General features: G+C 36.7%; 1 protein-coding gene across 1 annotated transcript in view; it reads right to left on the minus strand.

Moving 5' to 3' along the window:
• Window positions 1-954: 954 nt before the first annotated feature.
• CWF19L2 (CWF19 like cell cycle control factor 2) overlaps window positions 955-17271 on the minus strand; it is a 61329-nt gene continuing 45012 nt past the window's right edge. The window contains exons 13-18 of the mRNA XM_014263990.3: window positions 11778-11990; window positions 10092-10208; window positions 5828-5983; window positions 4393-4473; window positions 2424-2525; window positions 955-1545 (exon numbers count right to left, since the gene is read on the minus strand). Coding sequence (XP_014119465.2) covers window positions 1405-1545; window positions 2424-2525; window positions 4393-4473; window positions 5828-5983; window positions 10092-10208; window positions 11778-11990 — 810 coding nt within the window. The 3' untranslated portion in view covers window positions 955-1404. The remainder of the gene's footprint in view (window positions 1546-2423; window positions 2526-4392; window positions 4474-5827; window positions 5984-10091; window positions 10209-11777; window positions 11991-17271) is intronic.

Raw genomic sequence — 17271 nt, forward strand, 5'->3', positions numbered from 1 at the left:
ATTTAGTATCCATTTCTTAATCTGAGCAGTTCACCATAGTTAACAGAGCTGCACAGAGCAATAGTTCAGAAGAAAAAGAACAGGAAGCACACTGAGGCACTTACACAAAGCCTTAACCTCTCCTATGCCAAGGGCCTTCCACCTTCCACTGTTTGCAGCCTTTCCCTGGAGCACTGCAGCCTCCTGTTCACAAGTCTGCATCCCTTCCCTTGTGCTGCTGTATTGTTTCTATTCATGTCCTTCTGTCCTTGTCTCCTGTTCTCCTTGTTCTCCCAGCTCCCTACCTGCAAAGTCTAAGCCTGCTATGTTAGGGTTTCCATAGGAAGAGGTGGACACTGATGCAAGAATCATCCTTTCCCCACCTCACACTTCCCTACCCTCATTTCATATCTTTTACACAAAAGAAAAAAACAAAATCTAAAAAAAATAAATGGTGGAAGTGGTCCTTGAAGCAGATGCAGGCATTTCCTAGTGACATCCACACTTAACAATCAACTAACATGCAACTCTTGCCTCTGGTCACAGCGTGCTTCAACCAGCTCTAACAGCATCACAAGCAGGGATTTTGAGCTGGTCGTGATGAAAACTATTAGGGCAAAGTACTACCAAAAACCACCTGTGGCATGAGAGGGGACACCCAGGGGAGAAGAGTCAACTGGGGAGATCCCTGTGATGATTTTCTTCTTTGCTGGCCATTAGAGAGCATGTTCCCTTGAGATTCTTCTTTCACTATTACCAAAAGTAACTGTAAGTATTAAAGCTGTCATTTGCCATCAGCTATGGACTGTCTCATTATCCTTTGTGCTTGAAAAACACTACTTCATATTGAAAGAAAGTACAAAAAATTGCATTCATTCTTGTGCGGGGGGGCAACAGCAGGTTTATCAATCACATTCTCTGTGAATGTTTGTCTTAGTGCAATGACCTCAATTTAAAGACCACAAGGACACAAAATCAGAAGACTATTTTCTGTACAATTTACTTCTGTAGCAATGTATCTGTATTAATCAAAATGTTCTTAAAATGTACACCATTTTTGACAAAAGTTCACTACGATAATTAAGCACTGGCTTAATACAATATAAAAAATATCAGTTGTCTCAAATATTATAAAACCTCCAAAAGCAAAAGTTACATTTTTAAGAACTCAAATGGCCACATGGATATTATCCTTCTGGCTCAGTTGAAAAAGGAAAAGGTAAACTCACTGTACAAATATGGTTTTTCAGGCTTGCAGGTACATGTGATCCAGCGTCCAAAACTGAAACAGATCATCAGGAATTAACCTATATCCTATATTTTAAAATACATTAGCCACACATAACACATTGGTGTTATTCCTAAAATTTGAAGTATCCTTTAGGGTAATTCATGGCTTATATAGTCCTTGACTTCAGGTTGTTCTCATTCTTTCTTTTTGGTGAAGTCATATGGTTTCCACCACTGTGCAAACTGCAACACCTTTTTCCGCTGCTCCTCAAAGTTCTGTCTGATTCCTTTTCTCCAGAGCCGTGGTTCCAAGTCCAGCATGCCACCAATAATTTCCTTTGCAAGTAAAAGTAAGATAGATAATGAAAAATGCAAAATTACCACACTACTTAACACTATCTTATCATGGAATGAAGAAATATGTATTTTCAAATTATGAGATTGTCCATTTTCTTCAAGTGCTAATTAAAACTTAAAATTCTGAAAAATATACCAATTTAAACACAGAACTGCAGTTGTTAGATGGTTGCCTCAGCAAAATTCTTGTAAGCACAGCACACTGATGTACTGCTTAAATATCCTAACATTATAAGACTGTTAATGCATTAGTGCATTTGTGATTAAGGTAAGTTCAGAGAAAGAAAGCTGCCCACTGTGCTGTTTCTAGTGTTATATTTCTCCCCCAATTTTTCCCATGTTTTTCCAACACCAACCCTTTAAAAAATGTTTTCTGTGATATAGTAAAGACAAGAAGAGTTTATTACAGCTCTCCCTGTACATATATTTTACACTATACATACCATGAGTAGCAGTTTAACCACACGAGGATTTTAGTAGTTGTCTGTATGTGTATGCACAGTAATTCATACAAGCAGGTGCCAGTGCACCTATGTATCAATACTATGGCCATGAAAATTTTTAAGTAGATGTAAGTATCTTCCATCTATAAGATTATATACCCATCATTTCAAATATCAGCAGTTCAGATCAAATTTAAAGAAACACCAGTTTAGAATCACAATCTCACTATCAGCTAGTGAAAAAATCATCTACTTCATTAAACCAGCCAAGTTACAATGACTCATCAAGAAAAGACAGATAATAAACTCAGATAGGGAACATCAAAGTAATTGTTCTGGCAACATCTTGCTTTAATTACTTAAATTTTCCAAAACAGACTATAATTGGTAAATTAATCTTCTACATAACAATACCTTTCCAAAGTAATGAGGGAAACTGTGTTGATCTTCAATCACATGAGCAAATCCTCCCTGAAGGCCAAAGTCCACAGAAAAGTACGGCAACCCTTTAGGAACCTACACATGCAAAGTCACATTTTCAGATGTTTAACAAACATTGCTGGCATTCAGTCAACCTCCCCACAGGAGAATGAATTTGAACATGGTTTTGCAGTTTTATAGTACCATGTGTCATTTTAAACTACCTCTCAAACCAACTACATGTAGGATAAAACTGCAATAGAGAAAAAGTAAAGCAAACACGTAAGGGAAAAGCACAATTTACAGCAACTGGACAAAAAGACACTGAAGAGAGGATGGCTGGATGGCAGAACTTCCAGAGGCCACAGCTGGAATAGCAGGTAAGAGATGGGGACACCAGGCAGCAGTGTGCACAGTGGGCAAATGCCTCCCTGACTCCACATCTATGAATTACATAAGTTTAACAGAAATTTTAAGATAACCACTAGCAAGCTGCATTTATTAAAGATGTTGACTTTGGTCAACATTCCTATGGTAACAGGAAATATTTACCCTGAAAAAAAACTGACTCTCAGGGAGAAGGGGAAACACCTTTTTAAACAACAGATTACCAGAAACCCCCTCTATGTGAATGGACAGATATTATCTTTAGCTTGCCAAATCAGACAATAATTCTGTCAGCCTGCAGGAGAGATGCTGGGTATCTGCCACAACAAAGACCCTCCTGTCTAACAGAAGTGGATCCATTTATTGCTACAGTACTGCAAATAATTTCTGCTGTTTCACAGCAACAATTTATTTTTCACTCCTTTAATTGCTGAGGACATTCCTATACAGGTAAGATTTACAAAGCTTCTAATCCATAAGCATTTCCTCTGCTACACTCCAAATAACCATACAACTTTCTGGAGGAGTGTTCAATCTATTGCTTGAAATACTGACTCTAAATTAAGACTTAATACAGAGGAGCAATGTAGCAAAGCAAGAAACATTTAACACTTTAAATGGACTTTAAATATCATTAAATAAGGAAAAATGGGTTGCCAGGTGATAACTTAAAGAAAAGGTCAGCTTTGTCTTATTTCTCACAATTTCTGCACACAATCCCCCCACTAGGTGATGTCTCAGCCATGTCTGACCTTCTAGCCAGGTACCACCATCTCCCAATACAACTCTCCAAATTCCCAAACCTCAGCTCAGTCTCTAAGCCGCACCCTCCGATCTTTCTGAAGCCTACAGACATTTCTTACCCAACAATAATGTTAAAATCACACAACTGCGTAACAATTCATGTTCAGCTACATTGTATTACTGTAAAGAACCGTCCTGTCTTAATCTGAAAACTGGCCTACCTTCAATAAATATATAATAGTCACAAAAATGTAAGGCTATATAACACACATCTTCCAGCTCAATATTAAAAGGACAGAACAATCTTTGAACCTAACCAATCCAGCATTATTCCTTTCATATTTGTTTATATAAAGATGTTTCATCTCGGTATCCAGGAGACAGAGAGGGTACTGTTTCCTTGTTTTACAAAAAAAAAAGCTTCATAATGCTATTTATATTTTCATTTCATAAACTTAGCAACAGAAACAGGTGTTCTAGGTTAATGAAAAGGACAAATCATATTTGTTTCAGGAAAGTAATTTGCAAATCTTTGATCTACCTTAATTCTTAAAGTTAATCAAGAAGATTATGCCAGTATATGTCCTCAAAGTGTCAGCTTTGTTCTCAACTAATGCTGGCAGCTTAGTCCACCAATTGTTGAAATAAATGGGAATCTTTTCCCTAATGTCAGTTAAGAGTGCAGACTGGTAATTCTCCTCATACCTATGCCATCCTCTGATGCACTAATCTAATTGTGGTCCCTTTCTTCTCTCTTTGAAACAGTTAATAATGGAAAAATGTTAGAAGAATTTGATGATAAATTCAGGATACAAAACACTTTATTACTTACAGATTTCCGAATGTCTTTTGAAGAAAGATCAATTAACTTCTTGTTCATGGACCACTCTTCATCAGACTCCATTATAGCTTTCTGTAAAATTATTTCATCTAAAGGTGAAAGCAGTCCTTCACAGCAAATAAAGAACTAACAGTAGTGAAGTATATTGCAGTAGGGCAAGTAACAATACTTCTTAACAAATTAGCTTTATTTTTGGTAACTTGTCTCATTTCCACAAGCTGTTTTATAAAGACATTATATAGTATCTTCAGACCCACCCAATTCAGGTCCTCTGTTTCTTTATTTTAATTTGAGTTTTGCTTGACACAAGTTTCAAAGTAAAGGTCACATTCTCTTTTTACTTACCCCATACAAAACCTCTTATGAATTCATTACACTAAATTAGCCTTTTCCTATTTTAAACACTAAGAGAAGAATCCAGCTTAGAAGGATGATTGTCCTTAAAAACCCACAGCTGACTCTATATTCCCCATAGTATGGAATTGGGTATATTGTAGGGTAGGTACCTTTAAATTTCATTTGCAGTGCATTTTAATGGTAGATACTTCCAAAATAAATGACATTGCATTAAATCTTGTTCCTTCTCTTTCCTTGAGTATTCAAAGAAAACACAAGTTATACCAGCACCTGAAGCACAGCAGTCAGATCTGACAGGTGAAAGGTTTCAAATGTGGTAAAAGTTACTCTATTGTTGTTCACCATACTGCTGCCCCACTTCATCAAAACCTAATCACATTATTTTCAGAAAGCATAAATAGTATTTCAAAAATCAAATAAAATAATTTACTTATAAAAGGCAAATAATGAGTCAGTTGCTGAAAGCTGAAAGGACTCAGTTCCAGGCAGAAGCTTCCGTGAACCTTTTCTTAAAAGGTCAGGGTAAAGAGACCAGAAAAGCTGTAGAAGAAATATCTATCCTGCTGTAGAATGTTCATCAGAAGCCTAAGACACATGTAAAATTTGGGCTTACTTAAATAAAATAGAGATGAAACACTATCTACATTAGTATTTCTTAAAATAGGTAACATTATTTTCTCATTTACTGCTTGCCAAGTCACAAATATTGTGCTTTAAGTTTATAGTACAAGACTCAAGTAAGTACTGCAATCCTTTAAGCACTTCAAGAGGCCACAATTCTCTCATCTTCTAGTATTTTCAGTGCAGTTAGACTTGGGAGAAATGCTCAGTGAAAAACAGCTCTTCCACTGATTACTTGAAAAAAAATTCTTCCATTGATTACTTGAAAAACTGAATTACTTCACACTGCTTATTTTAAGATCAAGGAATATTAGCAAAGAATGGTCCAGAAGAAGGATCAAAGAATATATATTTTCAAAAACAGAACTTGAATATAATTTTTTTCCCAGAAATAGATGAATTATGATATATTCATTCAAATTACTTCATTAAAAACATTTTTATGTACCTTGAAGTAGATTGGAGCCATATCTCCTACTTCTTTTGGAAGAGGAATGCATTCATATACCATATGATACCTCTTCTTCATACTCATGTTTGTTTCTAGGAACACACAGTCCAAGTCTTTAGCTTCAAACATTTTCACCAATGCATTTCGGAACATCTGTTTAAAGGAAAAAAAATGTGTTGTTTAAACTGACTTTGCAGAACTTTCAGATAGAATGTACTATTTCACTAGCTTATTATGTAATAACCTAACAATAAAATGGTAAAAATCATACTTGGAAAATTATTTATTCTTTATTATTTACTAATTTAAGATTAACCATATTTCCTATGATAAAAACATTGGAAGTCTAGGAAACTATTTTGAAATACACAATATAATTAACACTACAAACTTAGTTTTAATAAATATCACATATTTTTACAGCTGAAATTGAAACTATGTTGATCTTCTTAACTTAGTGCTCCATAAAACAACATGGCTTTAATAGTAGGTCCCAAGCTTGCAATTCCTAAGAAGGTAATGACCTGGCTTTTACAGACTATAGTTACGATTACCCTTTTACTACTCCTTCCAATTATACAGTTCAACAAAAAAAAAATTAAAAATGAAAGTATTTTCACTAGGCATGCTTGATATTTAAGTAAAATACTAATAATTGCCTCAAAAAATAGATCCACCATCTTCACTGTATGGAAGCAAACCAAATGTAATACTCACTATGTGTGGACTCAAGCTACATTTACCAGCTCCCTGTCAGAGGGAGGAGGTGCTGCACCCACTCAAAGTGCATTTCAGGTAACAATTCTGATAGCTCCAGTGTCAGGGTCCTGCACACGGCCAAGAGGCCCTGCAGGGGCTGGGCCCTACCTGCTGGGGCTCTGGCTGCCTATGTAGGTGGGAAGCTCTGATGCACTTCAGTTGTGAACTGCATCAGGTCCAGCAGAAAGAGACGGGGTATTAAAGAGTGGTGAGAAGTGTGGACCTGGCCTCCTGTCATTCATGAGCTGCAATTAGGTCCAGGCTGTCTCTTTTGGTTCTTCTGAGCCGTTTCAGGAATTCCTGTGCAGGTACCTGGCAGTTGTTGGCCCTGACTTCATCTCAGACCTAAGTCCTCACTACAAACCTGCCTGGCCATCACAGGGCCATGGAGGACCTCGCCTACTAGCACAGGAACACTCCTGGCCTGGTACCATGGGAGCGTGTCCTGTCATGAGGTGACCTCCCCAACCTGCCTTGCCCATCACCTTGAGCCCCTGACTTGGTTCCTGCAGAGCAGCTGGCTCTGGCTGCTCCCTGGCTCTTGACAGCTGGCATTTGCATCCACGATATGCAAAAGCATCGTTCTATAGCTTACAATGTTCACATGATGAACACATTATCAAGAACAAGGGATGATTTCTAAGAGTCATTCAAACTCATTTTCAAGTGCACAAAAGATCTAACTTTCTGATAGGGTGAGTGTTTCTGAAAGTTTCTCAAGATCTTGAAAAATGCTTTTTAAAAATGAAGATTTTTGTCCTACGTGTGTTTTTATACCATTTCCAAGTGTAAGCCAAGAAATCACTGAAACTGCAGGATCCTCATAGACCAAGGTATCATAGCCCTAAGACACATAATTCATAGGTAGTCCTTTTTGTACTGGCATTTTTTCCCAATTAACAATGCTCAGAAGTAGAAACAGCACCATTAAAAGGCAAATCCCAGCAAAAGGTTTAAGATTCCTTATCTTAATGTAAATGGAGAGTGATGAATCAAACATACATAAACAAATACACATCAGCAACATCATCATTTACTGTAAAAATAAAGTACTGAAGTAAAAAAAGAAGGAAAGCCAATCACTACCAGGTTTTTAATGCAATGGGACTAGAAATTGAACTCTCCATCCTTTTGCCATCTTGTTCAGTATAAATCAAACTAAAAGTCTAAGAAACATGGCCAAATATATATCTAAACTAGGCATTTAAGCTCTTCAAAGCAGGCTCTTGTGCCCTGAATTTTTCCTCATAATGAGCTTCTCCATGCTGTGACAGAAGAATGCTGCCATCATTCCCCTAAAGCAACTGATGAATTACAGCCAGAAGACATTGCCCAGTGTGCCATGACTGATATGGGCCTCTACAGCACAGAGTGACAGGCTACTCTGGATTAACAACTTTTTGTCTTCTCCTTGTCACTCCAGCCACCAGAACTCCACTTCAGAAACACACTGAAGCAAGCAATGTGGTGAGACACCAAAGGCTGACAAATACTACGACTTACAGCTGCTACCCGGCAGTGTTAACTGAAATGCAAAATCCACCAAAAAACCTTGAATATCAGCAGATGTTAGCTAACTTTGCCCAGCTGGATTTTCTTGTTTTTAAATACATTGGACTTTTCCTCCAAATTCTGAGCAGGCCAAAGCATCAAGAATAATTAGCACTGGAAAGGAGAAAACTATCCACAAGGGGAAATAAGAAGGCTTGGCTTATGCTTGGGTGAACACAACATTAATACATGCAACAGTTCAGTCAACACTGGATGTATAAAGATTTGTATCTTTTCATATTAAAAATATTCCATGCATATTTGCTTTGGCAAATGAGCACATCGGTGTCAAAACTACACAATACATTAAATTCAAGAGCTTGAAGGCATACAGCATAAAGGAACTCTTTTTGCTTTAGTCCAATATATCCTAAAAAAATCCAAACAGCAAAAATAGTTAGCTAAAACACATACTTCACACAACCTTTTGTGAATACTTAATTCTTCTGCCCTTCAACAGTAATAAAAAAATATGTCTCTTGCATCAGAAAGTTACTTCAGTCATTGACTGTCTGCTTATACTCTTGCTGATGTTTTACAGACTCCTTCGTCTGTAGTACATATATGTTGGGGAAAAAAACATAATCATGTATCCATCACTTTCCAAAATACTTCGCTGCAAAGAAATATCTCAGAATATCTATATTCTCACTATGAATATATTCACAGGATCAAAGGATTTATCAACTAGATGCCTTTTCTAACAAGTAAAACACTAGTGTTGAATACAGGGACTGCATTTGCTTATCTTTTAATTATCCTATTTTCTTTCTCATACAATTTAAAAAATCATAATTGTTTAGTTAAGAGCTTGGGCTAAACAGAAGATTGAGGATAAACATATTTATCACTTTTCCGCATGCTCTTTTGTTCCTCCTGATCCTACTTGTTGCACTTATTTGTTTCTTATCCAACTTTCCTAGGCATTTCTGTCATATGTAAGAGAACTCCTTTTCTTTCTGGCTGGAAGGGAGCATAATTTACTATATGAAACAGCATCAGACATGAGAATCAATGTGGGGGCAAATTTGAAAAGTCAGAGAATCCACCTGCCAGACTTGAAGCAAGACCAGTGTTTTTTAAATTATTACAAACTTATAAATTATGCTGGTTTTAAGTCTCTAAATCTCGCAGCTACAACAATGAAACCTTTCTCTAGTCTGATATAGTCTCCAATATTTCAATATAAGAGGTGGCAAATTGTTTTCCACTTGTAATAATCCTGATGGCAGAATAGGGGATTGACAAACATAGTCATTCTCTTAGGCAGAAGCTTGTTACATCCCTCCCTTGATTTACCATCTCCAAAGAAAACAGAACTCAAAATCTTCAAAATGTCTTCATAAGAGACTTGGAAAGCACAGCCCATCATGCTTGGTGCTTTATTTCAATAATTCTTTTCAAAAAGGACAGAAAGTTGGATTTGAACAGGGATCTCATTTATTTTAAGAGTAAGGTATTTCTCTCTTAACTAATATCCACCCAAAAACAGATTAAAAACTGAAGATATGTAAACAACATATTTGTATTTAATTTTAAGTGATCTGCCTGCTCTGACAATTCTTTTCTTTTCCTTGGCACTCCCAAGAAAATCCTATGAAGTCAGTTATTCTATTTTCTGTAAGGGATCAGCTGTACCTTCTTCATTTCCAATAGACATTGCTCTGACATGGTTTCACAGATCTCCAAGGACGCACATTCTGCAGCATTCCAGGAAACTTCTTCTAGTGCTCATAAAATTTGCTTCAGTATTTACCCTGCCTCTCTTTCCTGTTAATATTTGACCACTAATTTTCATCCACAATGTCAGAAGGTTCTGCCCCGTAGTGGAATCAGGACAGAGCTACCAGACTGCAAATTATGAAAATACATACTTATGACAAGGATGTTATTATCCACAACAAAATTATTTTACAAAAGGGTTAGAACAGGAGACGGTTTCTGAGCAGACCTGGATTTCTTCCCAGATGTCTTCATCCAAAAGAGTGGCTGCAGTATGGTGCTGTAGAGGGGCTATCAGGCAGTGACCTTCAGTAAGGGACTGGCTGCTTGGTAGAGACAAGTACACCTAGGAAAAGCAAACAAAAACTCAAGTGCTCAGTTTTCCAGCATTAAAAACCTTCCCATTGCTGAAGTTAAAAAATTCACCATTTGCTAAATTCAAACCAACAGAAGCCATTAGCTACTGACTACAGAAAAGTATTGGCAATTTTAGTACCTTTTTAAAAGGGCCCATTATCTACCAGTAAATCAATCAAACCAGTATCCTGAGAGCAGTTCCACCAGCAAGGCAGTATTATCACCCTTATAAACCAACTGGTACCATAGCTGCTATGAATTCACACTATTTAGTGCACTCCAGTATTTTTAATATAGATATATGGCTTTATGCATTTTTAATAATATGCAGAGGGATAGAGAGATAGAGAGATAGAGAGATAGAGAGATAGAGAGATAGATAGATAGATAGATAGATAGATAGATAGATAGATAGATAGATATGATGCATATTCCTTGTCATGGTATAACCTGGCAGGCAACGAGACATCACACAGTTGTTCACTCACTCCCTGTTCCCAGTGGGATAGAGGGAGAGAATCAAGACAAAAAGTAGAATTTGTGGGTTGAGATAAAGGCAGTTTAAAAGGACAGGAAATTAAATAACGATGATGATAATAACAACAAGGTACAAACCAAGCAATGCACAGTGCAATTGCTCACCACCCACCAACTATTGCTCAGCCACTGAACTTTCCCCTGAGTTTATCCACTGAGCATGATGTCATATGGTCTGGAACATCCCTAAGGTCAGTTAGGGTCAGCTGTCCTGGCCATGTCCCCTCTCAACTCCTTGTGCCCTCCGCACCTTCTCACTGGCAGGGCAGTACGAGAAGCAGAAGAGTCCCTGAGCACTACTTAGCAACAACTGAACACATCAGTGTCTTATTAACATTACACTCATCCTAAATCCAAAACACAGCACTGTATGAGATGGTATACCTCTCAGCTGTCTAACTCTGCGTACCTGTACCAGCTGTGTAACTCTTTACCTATAAAGAGCTTCAGATCAAATGAAAAAATCATTGATAAATGAAAACTGTAGCAAAAAAAAATGCAAAAAAGGCTATATTGAAGTATTTCAGATGTTATAAATCCAAATATTTATGCAACTCTTAAAAGCATTAACAGAACCAGAAAGGTTTCCAAACCAAACTTTTGTCTATTTCAAAGGATTCTAAGCTTAAAAGTTGAGTTCTCCACCTAGTTTTCTCTGATATCAAGACACAGTTCTTCACCAAATTCTTCACCAGTTCTTCACAAATTTCCTACAGTGAAGTGTGATTTAATCTTCCACAAATCCACCAACACTCTAATCTCTGCACAGAGATCTTTCACTATTACTTGTCTTCTACAAATGTGAAGTCCCAACATCAAAGATTAGCTTTAAAATTCATGACAGATTTATATATTTTTCCTCTTCACCCTTGATGAAGTTGTGGAATCAACTGAAAGAGCAAGGAAAGTAAGATGCAGAACAATAAATCCTTCCACAGAAGCAATTTCGTTCCTAATTTTAAACACTCTGACATCATTTCTCTTTTATTTCCATGCTTGTGTTAAATTGCTATTTTCTTACCTTGGTGCCAATTGCAATAATAAGATGTTTAGAAAGTTCACTGCTATCAAAGCAATAGGGGCACTTTTCCATGCATGCAGCAAGTTGCTGGTGCTCACGGATTGCTTTTCTTCTTTGTACTTCCTCCTCTTCTCCACTGCGTGCTCTCTTGGCTGCTTTGGAAACAAACATATCATCCAGAGTGTAGTACTCTCTGTCTGTTTTCTCCATGAGCTGAAAAGATATGCAGAAAAATTGCACTTATTTATAAAGTAGCAAGAAAAAATTCTAACTCTTTGAAAAAGAGCTTCCTTCCTTGAAAAAAGCATAAAGTACACAAGCAGTAGCATTTCTTCTTTTCATATGGCATCTGCTGCAGATGGAATAATCAGGTACCTCTCCTGAGAGCAGTTATACACAGATATTAAAATATAGATATGTGACAGCAGTGAGAAGAGTATATTACTATGTTCCATTTCAAATTAAAGGCTAGGTATTTCAGTATTATCTTGACATAACTTTGGCTATCTTTAAATAGATGCACAATTTCATATATCATTTTTATAACTTATTTTATCCTCTCCTGTCTCCTCCTCCTCTCCTTTTACAACTACCGTTAAATCATTTTTTGTGAAATAACTAGATCATGACTCTGCACTTCATATTCACATTCTGTGAAAATATTCCAACACTTATTCTTACCAAGGGAACAGGACTAAGCCATTTTGGGAAGAAAACAGTCTTTGCCTTCAATACTAAGTTTTTCTGAGTGCACCTGTTGCATGCCACAACAAATCTTAATATATTTTAGGATACTGACTAGGGTAGCCCTAGAAAAGAACAAATGTTAACTGGAGACATTTGGAAGGCATGCCTTCATAACTGAGCTCTTCAAATTAAAGTCTTCAAATTAAAGAAATACTTCCAAATATCCCAGACATAGCTTTCGTAGATAATCTGATATTAAAAAAAAAAAAAAGGACAAAGTACATAAGTAACTTTAACTTGCCCCAAAAAAGACAAAAGCTCTTGCTTTTCCCAAATACTGCAGTCCTCTAACACAGACCAAAACCTTGTTTTAAATATGTTCAGTATTCTTCTTATCAAACAATTGAGGAGGAGTCTCTTTAATATTACTTTATTCAGCTATAATACACTTAGCTGCTTATGTGCATTTCCTACTGGAAGCCACTGCAGACTAAAATCAACAGTTCAAGAGTTTAACTCCATTCTTCTTCTGTCTTGCTGTAATTCTACATTTAACAGAAAAAGAAGATTTCTGAGATTTAAAAAAAAAGTGTAGTGGTTTGGGTGTCTAAAATCATGTCTCTGTTTTTCTGTCATAAAGGCATTAATAAGGTAAAGTCAGACCTGCAGCCGAAGCACTGCTTGGAGAATAGCAGCATTTTGTTATTACTAAACATTAAGTTTGGGATTTTTATTTAAATCAAAATTCTGCCATGAGAATGGAAATACACAGGAAACATGACAGTTGGCGAACTAGAAAGGAAAAGAAGAGTGGAAATCACAACATTTTGGCTATCAGGAGTATCACACAGAGCAGAGAATACCATTACTACTCTGCTCTGCTTGCACGTAAAAGTAGCCATGGAAATTCCTGGTTTGTTACACACAACCTCCACAACCTCTTTTAAATAATAGTACTTTTCAAAATACTCCACAGAATCCGTTGTGATAAAATAAATACTCTTCTTATTAAACAGCCTAGATAGAAGATGCTTCTCTTCAAGATGGACAAATTACTGCATACAATATGATATCTGGGATCCAAAGCAAAATTCTTACATACAAAGTAGAAAACTTTCATAAAGTAGGCGCTGTCTAAAATCCAGATTTTGTTTCTTCTGGTACAGTCATGACCAACAGATCACAGAACCATACAATGGTTTAGTTTGAAAGAGACTTTGAAGAGACACCTTCTTCTAAGCCAAGCTGCTCAGGGCCCCATCCAGCCTGGTCTTGGATGCTCCAGGAATGGGGCATCCACAACTTCTCTGGGCAACCTGTCCCAGTGCCTGATTTCCCTGAAAGTAAGGAATTTCTCCCAAATAAATAAACTAAATCTACCCTCTTTCTGTTTGGGGCCATTAACCCCTGTTGTATCTGCCTTTGTGATTTCTAGTCCCCCTTTAGGTACTGGAAGTGTTATAAGGTCTCCTTGGAGCCTTTTCTTCTCCAGGCTAAACAACCCCACCTTCTCTAAGCCTGTCTTCATAGGAGAGGTGCTCCATTCCTCTTTTAAAATATTTATACTTCTATTTGTACAACAGGGCACCCAGTGAGTTCTGCCAATTGTATTACTTGGCTATAACTAAATCTCTTAAAAAGAAGTTAAAAGGGAATCGAAACAAGAAGAAGAAATCATTCTCTAAAATGCCAGAAGGAAAGCAAGTAATCATTAAAAAACCAATTTCTTTCATACATATATTCTTCCATACAAAAGACAGAGCTAGTACACATCCAAAGAAGGAACTAGGCTGATGTATTAGAGCTGCTGGAAAGCTGTTCTGAATCATAGGTGCAGCATCACACCCATCAACCACAAAAGCCAATGCATTTGGATGTTGTGTATTTAGTTCTCTTGCCATGATTGATATTGTTTAGTATTGCCCTTGCTGCTCAGGTGCTGCACAGAGATCAGAAAGATGCAGGAAGTCATTCTGATCTATTAGTTTAAAGTTGAGATGTCCTACAATACATCACTGAATTGCCTAAAGCTAAGAAAGGAAATGCACCTGAAGTCCTTGTTCCTACCAGACTCTGATTAAAGCCCAGAGCTGTGCTACACTGATATGTTCATAAGACAGATCAGCTCTACAATCCCCAGTCTTCTTTTTCCTACTTCACTTTTCTTTATTCTGGGATTATCTCCCACATTCTTCCTTCATATACATCCTCTTTTTTTCCAGCCTCCCCTTCTCTTTTGGCAAGCACTGATTAGCCAGAGCACACAAAGGCATCTTTAGGAGAGGCAAAATGACATGGCCTCCCACATCTCATAGCATAATTGTGCAACTGTGTCATTGCTACCATCCATCTGATTTTCCATAACCAGGATGCAGTTTTCATTTCACCAACAGAGAAGGATCACAACTGTGCTTGCCCTGCCTGAGAGAGGCCTGTAATACACAAACATTTAAACAGCAGTCAGGGAAGGCATCCAAACTTCTCACAGGAGCCCTCTGGGCTTTCATCTGGACAGCTCAAATACAGTGCAAATGTGGCTAAAACCCAAGAAAAGGGGTGAGATCTCTAACCATTCAGCACAGGAGTTAGAAAGAAATCAGCATCTGACTACGCATAAATTAGAATGATTTGAGAGAGGGAAAAATTACAGTGTTGTATTTTCTGATTAAATCCTTATCATGATAATTACCATGAATAATATGAATAAATTACATGAATTATTTCATTATATAACATTCTGTTTACTAAATAATTGAAGCCCTTTTTAATTTGCTATGTTAGTGAAGCCATCAGGCACCATGGCATGGGGCTACTTCCTGAAGTAAGTCTTGCAAATCTGTGCAAGGTATACTACAGGGTCAGCTTAATTTTTCTGCCAACCTATGCTCAGCCCACTGGAACCATATCTCTTAGCTTTATTTTAAATAAATTCTTTTTTTCTTATTCCACAGTAAAACCCCTGCAGTCTTATACACTGCTGGCTCCATCTCAAGTGTGCTGCACATTGTGCCTCTTATTGCTCCCTCTACTGCTACTACTTGCTTTTTGGGTGGCTCCTTCAAATAAAAAGCCCTGCTAAAGAATTTCGTACTATTGTGATACTGAAAGGAAACCTTAATAGACAGAACTCCCAATGATCGAGATTATACTTGTATAATACCTCAAGTATACTTTTTCCCCCACTTCAAATTTCCTTTGAAATTTGTGGATGAAATTGGAAATTCTATTAAACACAATTAGCAGAGGAACAAAAGATACCTGTGTGGTTCCAGTGTGGGTTATTTTCAGCTTTTTTGTACTGTTTCTTTTCTGCTTATTTTCTTGCTTCAATTTGTATGCAACTATTGAACTTCTGCTTTTCCTGTTTCCTTGCTAACGCAATCATAGCTGGAGTTACTTCCATAGAAGCTAATAAAAGTGCATCTGCTTGAAAAATTTGTCCAAAAAAAAGTCTATACATTGTATAAAATGTATCAGTTTGGGTTTAAATTGTCATGGCAACACTGACGTCTTTAAATGACAGAGCTAATATTTGTGGAATGTTGTATCATAATGTATTTCAGGAAGCTGCAAAAAAGAATAATCTATTATTTTAGAATACAAACCTGAGTGACATAAGAATACATCTCATCACATTTAAATTTATTCAGCATTTAGCACCTACTCTGAACAACAAAATCACCTCAGAAAAGTTATTCTGATCACAAATACTATTTGCTTAAGACAAACAAAGGCAGAATTTTATCATGTAAAACCTTATTACAATTCCAGTCTCCCTGTGAACACAGACATTTAAATTTGTAGGTTTAATTCATCATATAATTCAGTGAATAGGCATTTTCAAAACCTATCACCACACTGAATTAAAGAATATTTTAATCACATAATATCAAAGGATTTTAAGACATCAAACAGAGCTCTTTTAAGGCCTGTGTCACTGACAAGAATGCTACCATGCTGGTGAGCAAGGTAGCTCAGGATTACCTTTGAGCAGCAGAAGTCAAGCAAAAAACAGATGACAGAGGACTGCTCAGTGTCTAGGGACCAACCTCCTTTTTGTTCCTGCTGTATGAAATGAAAACTATAGATTTTCCTATAAGTAGTTATTAGGATGGATAAAATTTTATATAAATTTAATGGCATAAAATGTAAACTAAACAAAAATACCTTCAGTCATAGAATTCTACTTTTAAAATTCTTATTAGCATTTCACTTTACAGTTATTCCTGGTCATAATTTTTATGTCTACGAAAGACTGTCCTGAACAAGTCTTCAATTGCAACGTATCTGGTAATTTTAACATAATTCTGGCAGAATCCTAAATGCTTATGCAGTAATTTAATATGGGCTACATTTACACAGTTCTTACTCTTCCCAGGTTTTCTTCCCTAATGCAGCTGTCACATGCAGAAACAGCTTTTTTGTGTCCACACAATATACACAGAAGGGTATTTAGTGAATTGAATTGAAATACAGCAGAACAAGGTGTTGAAAGTTATTTCTCTTGGGTTATCGCAATAACTTTACAATAAACCATGCACATGGTCTTTAAGTAAATGTAAAAAGCAACAGGGCACCAGAGCTTTGCTGGCTTTATCATGTCTATTAAATATTGTGCTAAAATTGCTTCACCATGTGAAGAAGAAGAAGAAAAAGGTTCATTACATAATAGTAGCAGCGGCAGCAATATTTTGCATTTTTCACTTTAGCTTCTAAGGCTTTTTCAAGACTATTATTTTGGTTTATGATGATGGAAATGCAAAAATGTGAACAGGTAGATTTGCACAGCAAGCAAAAATTATTAGGC

Source organism: Zonotrichia albicollis, chromosome 2 (genome assembly GCF_047830755.1).
Source record: "Zonotrichia albicollis isolate bZonAlb1 chromosome 2, bZonAlb1.hap1, whole genome shotgun sequence".
Taxonomy (NCBI): Eukaryota; Metazoa; Chordata; class Aves; order Passeriformes; family Passerellidae; genus Zonotrichia; species Zonotrichia albicollis.